Source organism: Mustela lutreola, chromosome 7 (assembly GCF_030435805.1).
Source record: "Mustela lutreola isolate mMusLut2 chromosome 7, mMusLut2.pri, whole genome shotgun sequence".
Taxonomy (NCBI): domain Eukaryota; kingdom Metazoa; phylum Chordata; class Mammalia; order Carnivora; family Mustelidae; genus Mustela; species Mustela lutreola.
In genome coordinates, this window is record NC_081296.1 from 40514354 (window position 1) to 40533979 (window position 19626).

The 19626-nt window shown below is 37.3% G+C and overlaps 1 protein-coding gene across 4 annotated transcripts in view; it reads right to left on the reverse strand.

Moving 5' to 3' along the window:
- UACA (uveal autoantigen with coiled-coil domains and ankyrin repeats) overlaps window positions 1-19626 on the reverse strand; it is an 87405-nt gene that overhangs the window by 12446 nt on the left and 55333 nt on the right. For all 4 annotated transcript variants that reach the window (XM_059180540.1, XM_059180541.1, XM_059180542.1 and 1 more), the window contains exons 6-13: window positions 17440-17510; window positions 17230-17336; window positions 14176-14357; window positions 12670-12707; window positions 9852-9920; window positions 6168-6275; window positions 5623-5655; window positions 4801-4899 (exon numbers count right to left, since the gene is read on the reverse strand). In XM_059180540.1, coding sequence (XP_059036523.1) covers window positions 4801-4899; window positions 5623-5655; window positions 6168-6275; window positions 9852-9920; window positions 12670-12707; window positions 14176-14357; window positions 17230-17336; window positions 17440-17510 — 707 coding nt within the window. The remainder of the gene's footprint in view (window positions 1-4800; window positions 4900-5622; window positions 5656-6167; window positions 6276-9851; window positions 9921-12669; window positions 12708-14175; window positions 14358-17229; window positions 17337-17439; window positions 17511-19626) is intronic.

The following is a 19626-nucleotide window of genomic DNA, read 5'->3' on the forward strand; positions in this document are numbered from 1 at the left end:
TTTTGAATGGAAACACAAAGACCCCAAATAGCCCAAGCAATCTTTAGAAAGAATAAAGCTGAAGGGATCACAACCCCAGATTTCAGGATACACTATGAAGCTATAGTAATCAAAACAGTACAGGGACGGCAGAAAAACAGACACATAGACAGAACAGAGAGCCCAGAAATAAGCCCAAGCTTATATAGTCAATTAATTTACGACGAAGGAGGCAAGAGTATATAAAGGAGAAAAGACAGTCTCTAACAAATCATGTTGGGAAAACGGGACAGCTAAATGCAAAAAAAAAAAAAAAGAAAGAAAGAAAGAAAAAGAAACTGAACCATTTCTTACACCATACACAAAAATAAACTCAGAATGGATTAAAGACCTAAATATGACATGTGAAACCATAAAACTGGTAGAAAAGAATAGGCCATAACCTATTTGACATGGGCCATAGAAATAGTTTTCTAGATAGGTCTCTTCTGGCAAAGGAAACAAAAGCAAAAATAAATTGCTGGGACCACATCAAAACAAAAACCCTTTGCAGAGCAAAGAAAACCATATAAAGACCATCTAGTGAATGGGAGTTGATATCTATAAATCATATATCTGATAATGAATTAATATCCAAAATATAGGAAGAACTTAAACACACTCCCCCAAAATAATCCAATTAAAAAGTGGGCAAAAGATCTGAATAGACATTTCTACAAAGAAGGCATACAGATGGCCATCACATGTAAAGACACTCTACATCACTAATCATCAGGGAAATACAATTGAAATAACAATGAGATATCACCTCATACCTGTCATAATGGCTAGTATCAGAAAGACAAGAAAAAACGAGTGTTGGCAAGAATGTGGAGAAAAAGGAACCCTGTGCACTACTGGTAGGAATGTAAATTTTCCGAAGCCACTGTGGAAAACAGCATGGAGGATCCTTGAAAAATTTAGAAATACCATATGATCCAGTAACTCCACTATTGGGTAATTTACCCAAAGAAAACAGAAACACTAATTCGAGAAAATATATAAGCCCCTGTGTTTACAGCAGCACTATTTACAACAGCCAAGATATGGGAGCAGCCCAAGTGCCCATCAAGAAAAGAGAGAATAAAGAAGATGTGGTGTGGGGCGCCTGGGTGGCTCAGTGGGTTAAGCCGCTGCCTTCGGCTCAGGTCATGATCTCAGGGTCCTGGGATCGAGTCCCACATCGGGCTCTCTGCTCAGCAGGGAGCCTGCTTCCCCCTCTCTCTCTCTCTCTCTGCTGCCTCTCCATCTACATGTGATCTCTCTCTGTCAAATAAATAAAATCTTTAAAAAAAAAAAAAAAGATGTGGTGTACACACACATACACACAAAGAAATATTAGCTGTAAGAAATGATGAGATGTTGCCATTTGCTAAACATGGATGGACCTCAAGGTATTATGCTAAGTGAAATAAATCAGACAGAGAAAGACAAATACCGTGTGATTTCACTCCTATGTGAAATCCCAAAACAAAAAAGTGAACGAACAAACAAAAAGCAGAAGAAGACCCATAAATACAGAGAACAATCTTACGGTTGCCAGAGGAGAGGAGGTAGGAGAACAGGTAAAACAGATGAAGAAGAGTGGAGATACAGGCTTCTAGGTATGGAACGAATCAATCATGGGGATAAAGGCTACAGTATAGGGAAGCAGTCAAGAGTATTGGAGTGGCATTGTATGGTGGTAGCTACACTTGTGGTGAGCATAGTATAATGCACGGAGTTGTCACATTACTATGTAGTACACTTGAAACTAATGCCCCATTGTGCGTCAGCGATTTTCAGTTTCTAAGAAAAGCTGGGCAGATGTAGTTCATGTTTGTGTATCTATGTGGATTAGTACTAAGAGCTGTATGTCAGACTCATAGAGGTGACCAAAATAAAAACGGTCCACAGTTCTGTGACTAAATTAATGCCACCCCAACTAATCCACAGCACACCAAAGGGTACGGAAAAATGTCTGCAAATTTAGTTAAGCTCTTTGTTCTATGTAATATTGAATACAAGAGCTTGCAATAGTTGCTAAATTGGCTTCTACATGTATGGGTCAGGGGAGGCCTACATCATACATAAGGAGTTCAAAAAACTTGGTTTGGGTTTATTACCTTTAGTAGATTACTCAAACAGGGACAGATGAGTTGTAACACAAAATCAGCTTCATTCTAAAGTACCCATATTAGCCTATATTTTCCCTATAAACATAAGGGAACTGCCTATATGCTATATATTACACATAAGGCAGTATTTCTGTTGGCAGCTTATGAGGAATTTTTAGCACGTTGAGATGATACGGGAGTGAGTACTCAATACTTATAAATAATGCATTTTTAGTTTTAATGGCCACTTTCATAAATATTGGGTCACATATAAAGTGCACCCTCCAATTTTCTTCTTGAAAGTAAAAAACTCATTTCTAGTATAAAAATTCATCAAAATGAATATGTATCGACTGGAGAAAATGTCCCCATTAGCAAATATGTAGAAAGTTATAAAACAATATTCCCACCTGTTGAATGTGTATGTATCACTAGCTATGCACAAAGGAAGTTGTCAAAGGAGATCAGTCAGGGGCTAAGAGTGCTGGCATTATAGGTGTGTTTATTTTCTGCTTTTAGTTTAACTACATTTTCTCGGCTTCCTAAAATAAATGTGTTGTTTTTATAAGAAAAAACATGTTATTTTTCTACAATATACTATAACCTCATTCAAAGTTATAGACTTGGCTGAAAGTTTGTTGAAAGCTACAGAAAACAATTTTAGTCTTGGGGCACCTGGGTGGCTCAGTGGGTTAAAGCCTCTGCCTTCAGCTCAGGTCATGATCTCAGGGTCCTGGGATGGAGCCCTGCACCCAGCTCTCTGCTCCATGGGGAGCCTGCTTCCTCCTCTCTCTCTCTCTGCCTGCCTCTCTGCCTACTTGTGATCTGTCAAGTAAATAAATAAAATCTTCAAAAAAAATTTTTTATTCTTAAGATGTGAGAGCCCACTCTTAGCAGAAAAGTAATACATAAAAGTACCCAATTTCACGTATCCCAACTTTGGCGGACACTTCAAAAATCCCATATGCATATCTGTATTTTCTCATTCAAGCTACTCTGAGCATAAAACTAGTCAGACTGCCTGCGTTCAAGTTCTGGTCCTGCCACTTCCTATTTATAGAGCACCACATGGGTAGACTGCTCTGGGCCTCCGTCTCTTCACTCACAAAGTGAAGATAACAGTAAGATACACCATACAGGATTGATGTGTTTATGAAATGCGTGTATAGTAAACAGGGCCGTTTCCTGGCAAATGGGCAAGGCTACGAAACGTTAGCTATTACTAGTTTCACTATTAACCTTAAAAACAAACATCTTCAGACATGAAAGACAGAAGCCACTCCACTAGTTCATTAGTTTATAAATGTGTATTTCTGAATAATCTTCAGAATTTAGTCATATCAGTGTGAACATGCATCAACGCAAAACTCACTCGCCTGCAGTAAAGTACATGAATGTTACATGTACATTGCAGTAAGTGTCCGCATATGTATACCCCATGTCATCACAACCCAGATGAAGACAGAGAACATTCCCAGTGCCCTCAGACACTTCTTCATGCCTCTCGTCGGTAACCCCTCACCAAAGGGTGGCCTCTACTCTGACCTCCATCACCACAGATCAGTTTTTTGTCTAATTCTGAATTTTTTTCACAGCTGCACACGTTTTTCATCTCCAAAGGAAAAAAACTGCTTCCATCACGTACTTTGGGGTTATACTCCCCAGTAAAGATAAAAGATTCACACTGTGGGCACCTGGGTGGCTCAGTGGGTTAAAGCCTCTGCCTTCAGCTCAGGTCATGATCCCAGGGTCCTGGATCGAGCCCCGCATCTGGCTTTCTGCTCAGCGGGGAGCCTGCTTCCCTTCCTCTCTCTCTGCCTGCCTCTCTGCCTACTTGTGATCTCTCTCTGTCAAATAAATAAATAAAATCTTTAAAAAAAAAAAAAAAAGATTCACACTGTATCAGCCACCTTTCAGTGGCGCCAATGATATGAAATATATATTATGGCCTTGCAAAACAAACCTCTGCAGGTAAAAATCAGTTGAGTGGTCACCATCGGTGCTGGGAGTGTGGGTTGTGACAGGAAGCAAGTGTCAGGAGGTTTCTAGGTACCAGGATGTTGTATTTCTTGATCATGGTGTGTCTGACTTATGAAAATTTTTCAACATATACACTTTAACATGTGTGCTTTATAATGTACACTGTATTTCAATAAAAACTTAAAAATACCATGACTTTGGAAAAACTAAGTCCTAACTTATCCAACCAAAGCTGAGCTTATGAACTGAATCACACTGACACACTACACTACGCTCAACCTTAAGTGTCATAACTAATGAAAAGATACACAAAATTCTTTCTGAGATAATCCTAGAAATATATTATTCATTTATGAGGCTTTGTTCTTTTCACCATCATACACATTGCAAATTCAAAGGTACGAGTGTGAAGTTTTGTAAAGATAAAATGGACAAAGAGGAAAGCCAGGGAAGAGAAACAGGTATGGAATGCCAGACCCATGCAGGTCAGTTTCAGTGGTGTCCTTTAACCTTTGCAACAGCTCTGTGGGGAAAGGGACAATCATCCCCATTTTGCAAAAGCGGCAGCAAGCTCAGAGACTTTAAATAAACTGCCTGAGGTCATACAATAAAGAAGAAAGCGATCATTCAAATTCAAGTCTGGCTCCAAGCTCCTTCCACTGCCCATTATATGTTATATGAAAGAATTTATTTAAGCTTTCTATACCTCAAAATATTTAAATCTATTTTTCAGAGTCTCAATAGTTCTTAGGCTTTCTTCATGTTGCTTTTCTTTAGCCACCAAAAGGGACTTCAGCTTTTCTTTCTGAAATGGAAAGGAATAAATACAGAGCAAAATCACTTGCAACTAGGTTAAAAATATGTTTCAGAAAATGTGAATTAGAATAACTTTGATTTTTTAGGATTTTTAACTATTAGCAGAGTCGAAAGTTTCTACAAATATACAATAAAATATAAAATATATAAAAACACTATGAAAAATTCACATTTCTGCATGTTTCAAATCTTATTATTTTCAGACATTTTATTTACAATGTTTAGAATTTTATATCTTTTTGTTAGAAGTTTCAGAGAAAATGAGGCATTCAGAGGCAATAACAACAAAATGCTTAAGATGACCTATGTTGGGGCGCCTGGGTGGCTCAGTGGGTTAAGCCGCTGCCTTCGGCTCAGGTCGTGATCTCAGGGTCCTGGGATCGAGCCCCACATCGGGCTCTTTGCTCAGCAGGGAGCCTGCTTCCTCCTCTCTCTCTCTCTCTGCCTGCCTCTCTGTCTACTTGTGATCTCTCTCTGTCAAATAAATAAATAAAATCTTTAAAAAAAAAAAAAAAAAAAAAAAAGATGACCTATGTTACTATCCCTAAAAACGTATTTTTATAGTCACATGTAGGTTTCTTTTTTTCCTTTAAGCAATAACCAGAAATCGAATCCTCACCCCCATCTCAACACGGGACTCAAAACTCTACTGCAATGTCATCTTCAATTGACATAGCATTTTATAGCTTTAAAGTAAAATTTATCAGCCTACCTCACTTTCCAGATCGTCAGCAACCATTACTTCCTAAATTTAAAAAGAAGAAATGTATTTTCATTATGCAAAGCTTAATTTTGAAAGGCATGAGCTCAGCGAGTATCTTTGTAAAAGGCCAGCACATATCTTTAAGATTGAGAACAAAGAGGTGAGGAGAAAATGTCTCTGAATGACCAGCTCTGTGGTCTGAGCCATCACTCATTCTTCTCACTGACCAGGTTAAGAAGCACTTCGATTCTTCTGAGAACCCATCCATTATCAACTCCTCTCTCTCCAATCCCAAGGCCCCCAACCATAGGTCAGCGCTTTGCTATTACCATACACCGCCAGTAATCTCTGTTCCTACATGTGACACTCCAAATTTCATGTGAAGATCCCAGGGAGACAGAACTTTTCTGAAGGACAATGACCTCATTGTACCTCCTTTTGCATCTAGCACCATGACCTGATGTGGCAGGCGATCATTAATGATTTGTTTTCAATGATGATTATTGGTGGTAAAACATTTTTTTAATTTTTTTTATATTATGTAGATTATTTACCTCATTCAGCTGTAGTTGTAAACCATTGACTTTATCCAGTAATATTCTCTGTTCTTGCTGAATTTTTCTCAACCTATCTTTCAAATCTTCATTTTCAATCTCCAGATCCTTAAACAGTAAAGATAACAGGTGCCAGAACAGCCTTAAAAGAGCAATTCTTATGGAAGAAATTTTCAAAAGCAGTTCACTATCATGGTCAGATATATACCTATATACCTATATAAAACCTATATATACCTTAAGTCCAAAGACACAATATATTGTGGCTTAAATAGTTAATGGCTTAAAATTGATAGATCAGAAATAATATACAGGCATACTCATTTTATTGCACTCTGCTTTCCTACACTTCGCAAATACTATGTTTTTTCACCAATTGAAGGTCTGTGGCAACCCTGCATTGAGCTAGCCTATCAGCATCATTTCTCTACCAGCTTTCACTTACTTTGTATCTCTGTCATATTTTGGTAACTCTCAAAATTTCTGAAACTTTTTTACTATTCTGTTTATTATGGTGACCTGTGATCAGTGACCCTTGCTGACACTACAGTAACTTTCTTAGGGGCACCATGAACTGCGCCCATGAAAGACGGCAAACTTAACCAGTAAATAACCAGCAGTGTGACTGCTCTACCCACTGGCCATTCCCCTATCTCTCTCCCTCTCCTCAGGCCCCCATTCCCTGTGACACATGGCATTGAAATTAGACCAACTAACAATTCTACAATAGCTTCTATGTGTTCAAGAGAAAGGAAGAGTCACTCGTCTCTCACCTTAAATCAAAAGCTAAAAATGATTAAGCTTAGTCAGGAAGGCATGTCTCGAACTAAAAAAAGCCAAAAGCTAGGCCTCTTTTACCAGTCAGTCAAGTTCTGAATGCAAAGGAAAAGTTCTTGAAGGAAGCTCAAAGTGCTACCCCAGCAATCACATGAATGATGAGAAAGCAAAACCAACTGATGGCCAAAACAGAGAAAGTTTTAGGTGTCTGGATAGAAGATCAAACCAGCCACGACATGCCCTTAAGCCAAAGCCTCATCCAGAACAAGGCCCTAACTCTCTTCTATGAATTCTGTGAAGGCTGCTAACCCAATATCCACCTTGCAGCCCATGGATCAAGGAGTAATTTCAACTTTCAAGGCTTACTATTTAAGAAATACATTTTGTATGGCTGCCTTGCAGGAGATTCTTCTGATGGATCTGAGCAAAGGAAACTGAAAACCTTCTGGAAAGGATTCACCATTCTAGGTGCCACTAAGAACATTTATTGATTCATGGGAAGAGGTCAAAATACTAACATTAACGAGAGTTGGAAGGAAGTGTTCTCCAACCCTCATGGAGGACTTTGAGGGGCTCCAGGCTTCAGCGGTGGAAGTAACTGCAGATGTGGTGGAGATAGCAAGAAAACTGGAATTAGAGAAGTGGAGCCTGTAAGAGACTCTTAATGTCACAAAACAAACTGAGGGTGGCAGGGGGGAGGGGGATAGGAAGAGGGTGGTGGGGGTATGGACATTTGGGAAAGTATGTGCTATGATGAGTGCTGTGAAGTGTGGAAACCTGGCGATTCACAGACCTGTACCGCTGGGGCTAATAATACATCGTATGTTTATTAAAAAAAAACTTGAAAAATTATTTAAAAAAAAAAAAAAAGGAAGTGGAGCCTGCAGATGGAACTGAACTGCTAGCTACTCCATGATACAACGAATGATTGAGGAGCTGCTTTTTACAGATGAGCAAAGACAGTGGTTTCTTGAAATGGAATCTATTTCTGGTGAAGACACTATTAGATTATTGAAATGGTGACAAAGGATTTAGAATATGACATAAAGTTAGTTGATAGGGCAGCAGCAGGGTTTGAGAGGATTGGCTGCAGTTTTGAAAGGAATTCTACTTTGGGGAAAATGCTACCAAGAAAACTTTTGTTAAAGGAAGAGTTCATCGCTGTGGCAAAACTCCTTGCTATCTTACTCTAAGAAACTGCCACAGACTTCCCAACCTTCAACAACTCACCACCCTCATCAGTCAGCAACCATCAACATCAAGGCAAGACGCCTGCCCAGTAAAAAGATGACAACTCACTGAAAACTCCCATAACGGCTAGCACTTCTTAGCAATAAAGTATTTTTATTTAATTTTTTTCTCTTTTAAAAAATATTTATTTAGGTAATCTATACACCCAACGTAGGGCTTGAACTCACAACCCCGAGATCAACAGTCACATGCTCTTCTGACTGAGCCAGACAGGCACCCTAGCAATAAAGTATTTTTAATCTAAGGTATACACAGTGGGGTTCGTTCGTTCTTTCTTTCTTTCTTTCTTTCTTTCTTCCTTTTCTTTCCTTCTTTCTTTTCTTTCTTTCTTTCTTTTCTCTTTCTTTCTTTCTTTCTTTTTTTTTTAAGATATAATGCTATTACACACTTAACAGACTACAGTATAGGGGCACCTGGGTGGCTCAGTCAGTCAAACGTCTGCCTTCAGCTCAGATCATGAATCCCAGGGCCCTGGGCTACAGCCTCATATTGGGCTCCCTGCTCAGCAGGGAGTCTGTGCCTCCCTCTGCCTCTCCCCCTGGCTGGTGTTCTATCTCTCTCTCTCTCTCTCTCTCTCTCTCCCTCTCAAGTAAATAAATAAAAATCTTAACAACAAAAACAACAAAAAGACTACAGTATAATGCAAATATAACTTTTACATGTACTGGGAAACCAAAAAATTCATTTGACTCACTTTACTGTATTTGCTTTGCTACAATACTCGCTTTATTGCAATGACCTGGAACTGAACTGCGCTATCTCCAAGGTGTGCCTGCAGAAGGTTATGGTCCTCTTATCTAATTAATATGAGTATATACAAGACAGCAAAGCACCATGATTCTAACAAAATAAATAAATTACCTGGAAATAGAAAATAGCAGAAGAATATGCCATTTTAACTTTTGCTTAACACCTCTCAAGTTTATGACTGGGTTCTAATGCTTTCGCTCCACTAATTATTTCCATGCTCTGATGAAGTCTTTAAGGCTCCAATTGAGAGTTCTTTTACAGTTATATAAACAATAAACTATAAAACCCCAAATAAAATGCTTTTGTCTTATCATATGGAAAACTGCTATACAACTTGTTTTTTGTTGTTGTTTTTGTTTTTTTTTACAACTTGTATTTTAATGTGTTTTAGTCATAAAATAAACCATTCAGTTATGGAATCTTCCTCCCACATAATCCACATAAGAATTATTTTCTGAACACTCTGATTAACATAGAACATTATATGGTTAAACAAAATGATTTTTCTTTATCAAAATAAAAAAAAGTTGTATTAAACTAAACACATTTATTTACATTAGTAATCATCATTTTTCATCCCAATACTTGTTTTCTAAAATGAATACAAATTTAGGATTTATGGCCCCAAACAGATTTAAATCAACAGAAAGTTATGTAAAGTTGTTTAATTATTTCCTTCCTAATACATATTAAAACAATCATTTCTGTAAGATAATATATCCCAAACATTCCTAACAAAAGTCAATTCTTTTGGAAGGGACTGGGCAAGAAAACAGAATCACAAAACATAGCAGGCTGCCCTTCCTTCCCCTGTTCATTTCCCCATTTCATGCTCCTCTTCCCACCCAACCCCACTACAAACAACACAGTAATTCTTTACAAAGAGGATACTAATTTTTTTTTTACCTGAATGTTTCGATGCTCCCTCTGGCTTGACTTCATATTTACTTCATCTAGTATGTATGGCAAATTTCGCTTTGGTGAAACATATAAGAGAACACGGGTTAGCAAGTATGAAAATACAGAAATACTTTTCCTCAGTAGGCAACATATCCAGTTAGGGATGTGCGGCTTATCCAACATGACATTTTACTGTATACAACACAAGGTGGCAGTGTTTGCACTTGGAACTCCAAGTGAAGCGCATCTTTGATTATAGGTTTTAAATAAATCAAGTATGATTTATTTAAAAATACGAAGACATAATCAAATTTAAAATCCCAACTGTTAAACATTTATTTTTACTAAAGTCCCCAAGATTTGGAAAGTAGAATTTATACTAAACACAAATCTAGAGTTGCACTATAAGACATCAGCAACCATCCCCAAAGGAAAAATCTAGTACTTAAAAAGGACGGGGAATTACAGTAATGTTGAAAAGAGATACGGAAATCATTTATTTCTTTAACCACTGATAAAATATCAAAGTATGTGGTCAGGAAGACAGACAATCCTCTAAACGACTTGGTTCAATCCTCTAAACGACTTGTTTTGTACACTTACTGCTTTGAAACCTTATGCCAGCCTGAAGATTTGCTTTAATAAAACCATAACACAATCAATAAGCAAGAGAGTATTTAACTTTTTTTTGGCCAAACTGACCTTTACTTCTACATAATAATTTAAAAACCTATGGTCTCTCTGAGAGCTTTAAAAAAAAAAAAACTACCACTTTACTTTTCCAAGAAAATTTTTTTTATGTTTTACATTATTTATTTAGTCTTGTTTTAACTGTTATTCTAATCAGTTTGGATTTAGAATTAGAAAGGAAAGGTCCTATTAGGAGGATATTCCATACCCACAACTTGGCCCAAACTACATTTCTAGCTTCATTCCTTCCAGCAAAGGACTGTTCTTTGTGTGGGATCTGATCCATTTCCTCATTCTACCTTCATCCCCATCTTCCCTCTAGAGGGTCTTTCATCATCGGGCAGATGTTTCCCTCACCTGCCTCTCCTCCTCGGTCATGCGCACATCACTCCTCCATGCTGTCCTTCTAATGCCCCCTGGATGTGTTAAACACACTCCTGCATCAGGGGGTTGGCACCTGTCCTTCCCTCTGCCCACTAAGGCTTCCTCTACAGAGCCCTGTGGCTCCCTTCTCGCTTCCTTCATGCCTCTGCTCAAATGTCACTTCCTGAGAGAGGCCTTTGCTGACCACGCCATCTAAAATAGCTTCCCGCCCTCTCCTCTCTTCATCCCCTAATCCTGTTCCACTTTTCTTCAAAGCAGATGCTATGATACTAAATATTAGCATCTGTTTATTGTTCATTTCGCTCACCAGGCTGGGAGCAACATGAGACAGGAACTTTGTACACTATGATTCCCCAGCACCTAGAATAGTAATTGGCATATTGTAGGTGCCCCAGAGAGGTCTGTCAAGCAAACAACTGAATAAGTCTTATTTTTAAAACTATACTGTACTCTTCTTGATAACAGGGACTCTATGTCCCTTAGCACAGGAACAAATGCTATCTACGGTAGCTATTTTAAAATGTATTCAACAAAGAATGGAAATATTGAGTTTTACTGTTCCTAGCAGAATATTAACTCTGTGTATTCATTTAGAAAACTCCTAGAGCCCTAAGCAGATTACCATTCTCACATTAATATTCAATAATTCTTTATTTTAAATATGTGTATATTTCAGAAATCACTTTCTCTGCTCCCATATAAGTCTGCTGGTACAGACATTACGGAGTGCATTTTTATCCACTCTACTCCTACTTAGATCATCTGAGGAACAGGAGAGAAGGTACAAACGGCTGCTCCAGATAGAAAGGTAAAGTGATGGCAGACATGACCCATGCATGAATGTATTACTTAATTCTGATGGACTGGAGAGGAAAACATGCTTTCATATAGCTTTCAGATTCCGGTGAGAGGTCAAGGAAATGATGTGCAGAGAGGATGATGGTCAGAATTTCTCAGCAGGTACCTGATTACTCTCCTCAGGGTTTGGAAGGGCTCAGGTTCCTCTCACTAGAGAAAAGCTGAAAGCCTGGAAGGGAACAGCCAACAGAAGAGGAAAGGTGCCTACTACGCTAGCTCTTGAGCAAGATGGTGACAGTGCAGAAAACCAGCCCCACTTACGCTAACCTGAAGAGATTAGGGGGAAACAATAAGATATTTACTGAGACTGGAACACAAAACCAGGGTTAAATAGTGATTTGATAACAAAGTTACGGCAAAGTATGAATTCTTTCATATACTGCGGTTTTTTTTGAGGTCCTACCAACAAGGTGGAAAAAGTACAAAGAAAGCAAAATCATAACAGCAGTATTGAAATCACAATATATAATCAGTTTTGAACTCTGTTCTCTTCATTTCATAAGGCACTGGAAGAATTTTCCTATAACAGTAAACATTACGCTCTATTAATAAGGGAGAAATGTTTATGTTTATGATCTACTGGGCTAAAATTAATCGTTGAAGAATGTCAACAAGGTACCATATCTCATATTTGAAAGTGCTGGAGGCTCAAGGCCAGCAATCAGGAGGATATTTCCTACTGGATGTCATTGAGGTCCACTGTCTCATGCTGAGGGATTGCATCAAAGCCTCAGGATCTTAATACCTGGGTACTACATGGGCAGGATTAACTGAGCAAAGAGAACAACATGCACTTAAATTTGAAACAGCTGCGTATAATCATTAATCTGTAAACTCTTTACTGAAATTGCACAATATATATAATTTTTAAAAAATTAAAATTAAGATCTACCTGCTGTAAAGATGGTCCTTTCTTCCAAAGTTCTCTCCCTAAAGATTTAAAGAGAGAGAAAGAGAGGAGGGGGGGGAACAGTAAAACAGCAGGTTACCTTGGATAGATAACAGATTATGAATTCTCTAACTATATAATTGAGTCACTAAAGAAATCAGTTTTAAAGCTCCCTCTAAAGCTTAACTGCTCTACATTTAAAATGACAGTGACCTATTTTTACCTATCAAACTGCAAAATTTTTTTTTTGTTATGTTTACATCCAGATGGATAATATTCAATGCTAGAAGGGTAAGCAGTTGCAAAATAGAAAATTTTAAACACTCCTAACAGACGGCAGTTTGTCAATATATACCAAAAGCTTAAAGAAATGGGTATATCCTGAAATATAGGATTCAATTTCTAGGAGTTGATCCTAAGACTATAATAAAAAAACGCTAAAATATTTACACATCATGACAGTCACGAAATTGTTATGTATATTAGCAAAAACTGTAAACAACTTAAATGAATGTACAGAAAATTGCTTAATTCAATTAAATATATGGAATTTCATACATTAATAAAAATTTTACACAAAATGTTTATCTATGAGGGAAAACACTTCAAAATCTATTACACAAAAAGTAATCTGCAGCTCACTACAAGTGACCTCAATTTCCCGCATAGGGTGAAGACAAGGATATTCCTTCCTGCATAGGGAAAAGACTGGAAGGATATTTCTCCTTAATAAACACAGAAAAATACTTGATACAAGTATTTGATAAATACTGATTGAATATTTTATACACATGTTCAAACAATGATTCTTTCTTTAAAATTTTGTATCAAAGCTAAGTACTACACTCCTCCTCATCCAAAAAAATATATATATATAAAAATATATATGTATATATATATTTATTTATTTATAAATATATATACGTATTTATTTATATAAATATATATAAATATATTTACATATATAAATATATACATATATATTTATATATATATAAAGTGTGTTTTATATAAGTGTATATATAAGTGTGTTTTATATATATATAAAAATATATATGTATATATTTTTAATTATATATAAAAATATATATTATATTTATATTATATATATTATATTATATATTATATATAATATATATATTATATATATTATATATTATATTTATATATAAAAATATATATGTATATATTTTTATATATATATGTATATATACATATATATTTTTATATATATATTAATAAAACACACTTGATTGGGCTCTTTCTCCTCATTCCTTAACCTACTCCATAGTACAACAGGGTCTACTTGATAAACTAGCAAACATACACAACAGGCACTGCCTCAAAGTGACTAATGCAAATACACAAAGCCACAGCACAGAGGGAGAAAGACCAATGATGTGTAGCATTAAGGACTGCTTTGCTTCTTAAAACCTGCAGTTCCACGGTCTGAGTCTTTAAAAGCTGTTCTTTATTAAGCTAGACTTTTCTAGCTACTTTGCTATCTACCTTTGTTGGTATTTTCCGACGCAGTCTTCAATAAAGTTAGAATGTCCAGATTGTCCCCGATTCTTGCATAGTAAGAACAGTCATGGCCCAGGGCATCCAGCAGGCTGACATCAGCACCATTTTTAAGTAAGACTTCTACAGCATCTTTACAACCATACTCGCAGCCTAGCATGAGAGCAGTTCTAAGAGGGAAGACAGAAGCATAAAAGATGTTGAGAAAGACCCAAGAAAATACTCCAGAAATATTCCAGAGGCCCCTTCTTAAATAGATATTACTTTAAAAAGTCATAGTTGTTGGGCCACTGGGTGGCTCAGTGGGTTAAGCCTCTGCCTTTGGCTGGGGTCATAATCCCAGGGTCCTGGGATCAAGTCCCGCATCAGGCTCTCTGCTTGGCTGGGAGCCTGCTTCCTCCTCTCTCTCTACCTGCCTCTCTGCCTACTTGTGATCTCTCTGTCAAATAAATAAATATAATCTTAAAAAAAAAAAAAGTAATAGTTGTTATACAGATTTTATTTCCTATTTTTATCTTAAAGTTTAACTTTATCATATTTATAAAACATTTGCTTTCTTAGTTTGTAGAGCTAAAAATCTGGCATCACTTATAGACACGTGTTACTTCTACTACCAAACTAACCTCCTTTACTCCAGTCCTTCTGTGTTCTACAAGTAAATTACCACAATATTCTCCCATCACTGATACTGTTACTCCATCTGCTCAAAACCTACAGCTATAAACCCAAACTATTCAAGTCCTTCATGAACAAACCTCATCATGTAAACCTCTTCAACCAATCCCTTCCACTCCAAAACAAGAATCAGATTCCAGTTCTGATTAATCTCCTTAAAAGAGCTTTCCTTCTCCTAACTGGAGACATTCATATCTTCATATCTTCACACTTCATTTTAAAACCTGCCTCCTCCAGGGGCGCTTGGGTGGCTCAGAGTGTTAAAGCCTCTGCCTTCGGCTCAGGTCATGATCCTGGCGTCATGGGATCGAGCCCCGCATCGGGCTCTCGCCTTGGTGGGAGCCTGCTTCCTCTTCTCTCTCTCTGCCTGCCTCTCTGCCTACTTGTGATCTCTCTCTGTTGAATAAATAAATAAAATCTTTAAAAATAAATAAATAAATAAAACCTGCCTCCTCCATCAACCTTAACTATCCCCATTATCATGGACCACTGGTTTATTATGCCTTGGCAGGATCATCAGCACTGAAACACTTAACAAATAGCAATAACGCAATTAAACACTTGAGTCATCATGGAAATTTAGAAGGAACTTTGAAATTATTTTGTTCCATTCCTATTTTTACTGCTGGAAACCAAAAAATACCTCATGAAATGAAGTGACTTATCCTATACCTAATGCAGTCTTTGTGAATATTGGATTTCATAAGAAAATGGATCCTTGCTTTTATTCTATGCATATCCTATTTCTCTTTTATACTTCCCAATAGTTGCTGGAATACAATTTTATAAACACCGGGAACCACCAACAAAGTTTTTTTTATTAGAGAAAAAAATGTTATAAGTAAGACCAGGAAAAAAATACAGAGTTTTAATTTATTTTTCATTTCTTCTTATATTTAAGATTTTGAATTTGAGAGAAAAGGAGCATGAGTTGGAAGGTGGGGGAATGGACAGTGGGAGAGGGAAAAAGAGTCTTAAACAGATTCCATGCTGAGTACAGAGCCAGATACAGTATTCGATCTCATGACACTGAGATTATAACCTGAGTTGAAACCAAGAGTCAGATATTCAACCGACTGGGCCACCCAGGAATTCCAAATTTTAAATTTATTTTTAAAGTTATCTGTTACCTAGCCTATTTAATACACGTTGTCCTACCTCATCATGTATGTGTATATGTGTGTGTGTATGTGTGTGTGTATGTGTGTGTGTGTGCGCGCGCGCGTGCCATTCCAAAGTGCTTGAGAAAATATAGGATCTTTAAAAAAAATGAGGAATTATACATGGAACAACCAGATCATCCCTCTCTGATCCTAAACTTTATTTTTAAACCCAATTTTCTTAGTAATGGTTGAAACCAGATTATAGTATTTGCAAAAACAAAGTAATGTAACAAAGCCACTTCCTTAATAATCACATTAATGACTTAATTGCTTAAGAATTTCCTCCTTTGAGAGGTCTAAACAATAAAAACAAGTAGAGCTATAAAATCTGACATCTGAAGACTTTTATTATACCTATTTACTTCCAGTGAACTACAAAAAAAAAAAAGGATACATGTTTAGAAGAATAAAATTAAGTCAGAAGAAACCAACAGTTTTACTAGGAATCATTTACAAAATCCCAAAAATTTGTTATGAATTATTATAATGCTCCAACTTGGGGATAGGATGTATTTCAGATACATCACTGTTGGAAACACCAGGACCATGAACATGAAAATTGTAATAGCAGCACCACGATACACTGGACCTGGAGGAGGGAAGGAGAGAGTTACAGACAGAAAAGTATTAGTGCGCACCAACTAAAATGACATGAACACAGAAGTAACAAAAATGTAGGGAACCTCAGGGTGTGGCAATGAACTTGGCTCCAGAGAAGGAGACAGCACTATGCCTGGGCAGGGTAAGCAGAACCAACACATGGAGAAAGTCTATATGGAAAAACGGAAAAAACATCAAGCTCCAGGACACCCAAGAACATTTACTCCCAAAAGACTGACTAACAAAGAAGCAGACCGTAGGTGTGATTTTTTATTGTTCTCCCTCATTATCTTATCTGAGCCCATTTTTCACTAAAGATTGCTTTAAAGCTTTAAAATAAATAACTGGGATATAATTCCTTTCTTCGGTTTTCTGACCTGAAGACAGGCTCTAATCACTGCTTGTATTCCACATTTACCCTATTTTCCTTTTCTTCCTTCATCAGACTCTGGGGAAAAACGAAAGGGAAAGAAAAAAAGAAGTGGGTGCTAATTCCAAGAAAAGAAAGATCCAAAGGGGGATGGAAAAGACAAGTCACAGCGGCAGAATTTCAGAGTCACTGTGAATCCAGCTGGTGTCTGTAGAGCTGTGATAAAAGAATTACCTGTTCTGTTTGTCTCTGGAATTAATCTCTGCTCCTCTATCTATCAGCAGTTGACATATTGTTGGCCTACACATCTGAGTAGCCAGAACCAGTGGTGTCCGCCCATCCTAAGCAACAAGAAAAATAAAACAAGGTTAAGACAACAAATCTCCTAAAACATAAAAGTTTGAATACACGAGTTGAAATGACAATAAACATACACGGACTCACCACATCTTTGGCATTCACGGAGGCCCCATGGTCACAAAGCAGCTGTATGCTGGAAGGACAGTCTGCCATGGCTTTGAGGAGCAAAGGAAAATGATAAATGGTGAACATCTGTTGGTAAGACACATGGTGCTTTGCTACATCCATATAAGGCATAAGTTCTACAATTTCTAAACTACCAAGCTTCACATCATCCACTTCTTAGTTTAGCATTTTAAGTACCTATTGTAGAAAATGGGTTAGACCAGATCATTTTATAAATGTACAATTTATTGGGACCAACGAATATTGTCACCTGTAAAGAAGACAATATACTTCTACCCTAAGTGTAAACATAGAAATAAAAATGAAATTTAAATTTTCTACTTAGAATATTTTTTTAAAGATTTTTATTTATTTATTTGATAGACAGAGAGAGATCACAAGTAGGCAGAGAGGCAGGCAGAGAGAGAGGGGGAAGCAGGCTCCCGGCTGAGCAGAGAGCCCAATGTGGGGCTCGATCCCAGGACCCTGAGATCATGACCTGAGCCAAAGGCAGAGGTTTAAACCACTGAGCCACCCAGGCGCCCCTAGAATATATTCTTAAATGTGGCTACAACTGACTTGATCCTTGAAGGGTTAGCTCAATTTTTTTCTTTTTTTAATGAATCATATTCAGGTCTTTATAGAAGAGTCACAGTAAAAAAGGTTTGACTCATATAGTTCATAGATTTCAATGTCTGCCTTTGATGATGCAAAGCAGGGTCATTTTGCTGAAAATTATATTGTAAAACGACACAATGCTTTTTTTCCAACCAACACTAGAGTTCATATTTGTATTAGGAAAAAGATTATTGTTAACATCATAAAATAGGATTGTGTTTCAACTCCTCACGAGTTTTTATTAAAAGTTTTTATATTATTATTAACAAATACTTCCTGTGAGTATTTATTATGAGTTAAGACTAGATTATTAGCCACAAAAGTACTGACGAAGTCAGCATTCTTGTGTGTGTGTGTGTGTGTGTGTGTGTGTGATATATTTCACAGTCTAAAACAAAATACACATAAGAAAATCAAGTAAATTTTCATTTCTGCTGTCTTTAATCCAACAAGTCTTTTACATAAAATATAGTTTTTTAAAAAAAGATAAACTGAAACTGAATACATTAATCCAGGAATTCTAAAACTAACAGCCATTCTGGCCCAATTGAAAATAAGAATGAAACAATGTAAAGCATAATAAATTCCAGAGCTACAATATATTGAACTAGTAAAGTCAGCATTAAAGGTGCTATGGTGGAGAGTGGCAGCCATTCACCCAAGCGTGGTCACCCTTTCTTCCATGGTAACGAACGTGGGGGTGGGGGGAACTGGAGGCTCACTTGGAGACCCCAGTTCCCAGACTCCCTTGCATGCTTGCATGCAGGCATGACCATGTGCATTAAATCTCACCAGTGGAATGTGACAGGAGAGATGTGTGCTACCTTCTGACTCTAGGGCTTAAAAGAATGGTTTATACATTTCTCCATGATTTTTCCCCTTCCTGTGAGCAGGAAAACAGAAGTGCTTCAGCTTCAGCCTTAAAGATGAGCACAACACCCTAGCTTAAGGCAGAACGGAAAAATGGAAGGAATCTTGGTCCCTGAATGGCCACAGGGAGCAGAGGCACAAGCCCCTCTGAACACTGGGACTACGACAGGAAAGAAAGCAATCCTGTGGGGTTTGTTAAGCCAGTATTCTTTTATAATGTCTTTGTCACAGAAGCCTAGTCTTATCTCTAGCGGAGACAAAACTGCTATCAGGAGTTCGGTGCTGTTACAATAAATCTGTAAATCATACGGCACTGATTTAGTGGTTGGGAACTAAGTAGTGACTAAACATATTTCAGGCTAGAAATCTTGTGATTTTTCTCACACTATGGCAAAACATTTGAAAGAGCTATATCATCGATCATTATTTAGGTGTACCATTTGACGATGAAGCCTTTCAAGGTGAAACCATAGAAAACAGCCAAAAATTTAGTGCACATTGGCAGTTGCTTACTTTCAGCAAGGTCTGGTAAGAAAGAGACAGGTCAAGCAAGAATTAGCCAGTTTATGAACACATATATTTGGGACCTCAGAGATGTGGGGAAGCCAACTGCTTCTCTGTGTCAAACAGCAAGATATACCACTATTGTTGGTCACAACTTTTCTCCCACCAAGGAGA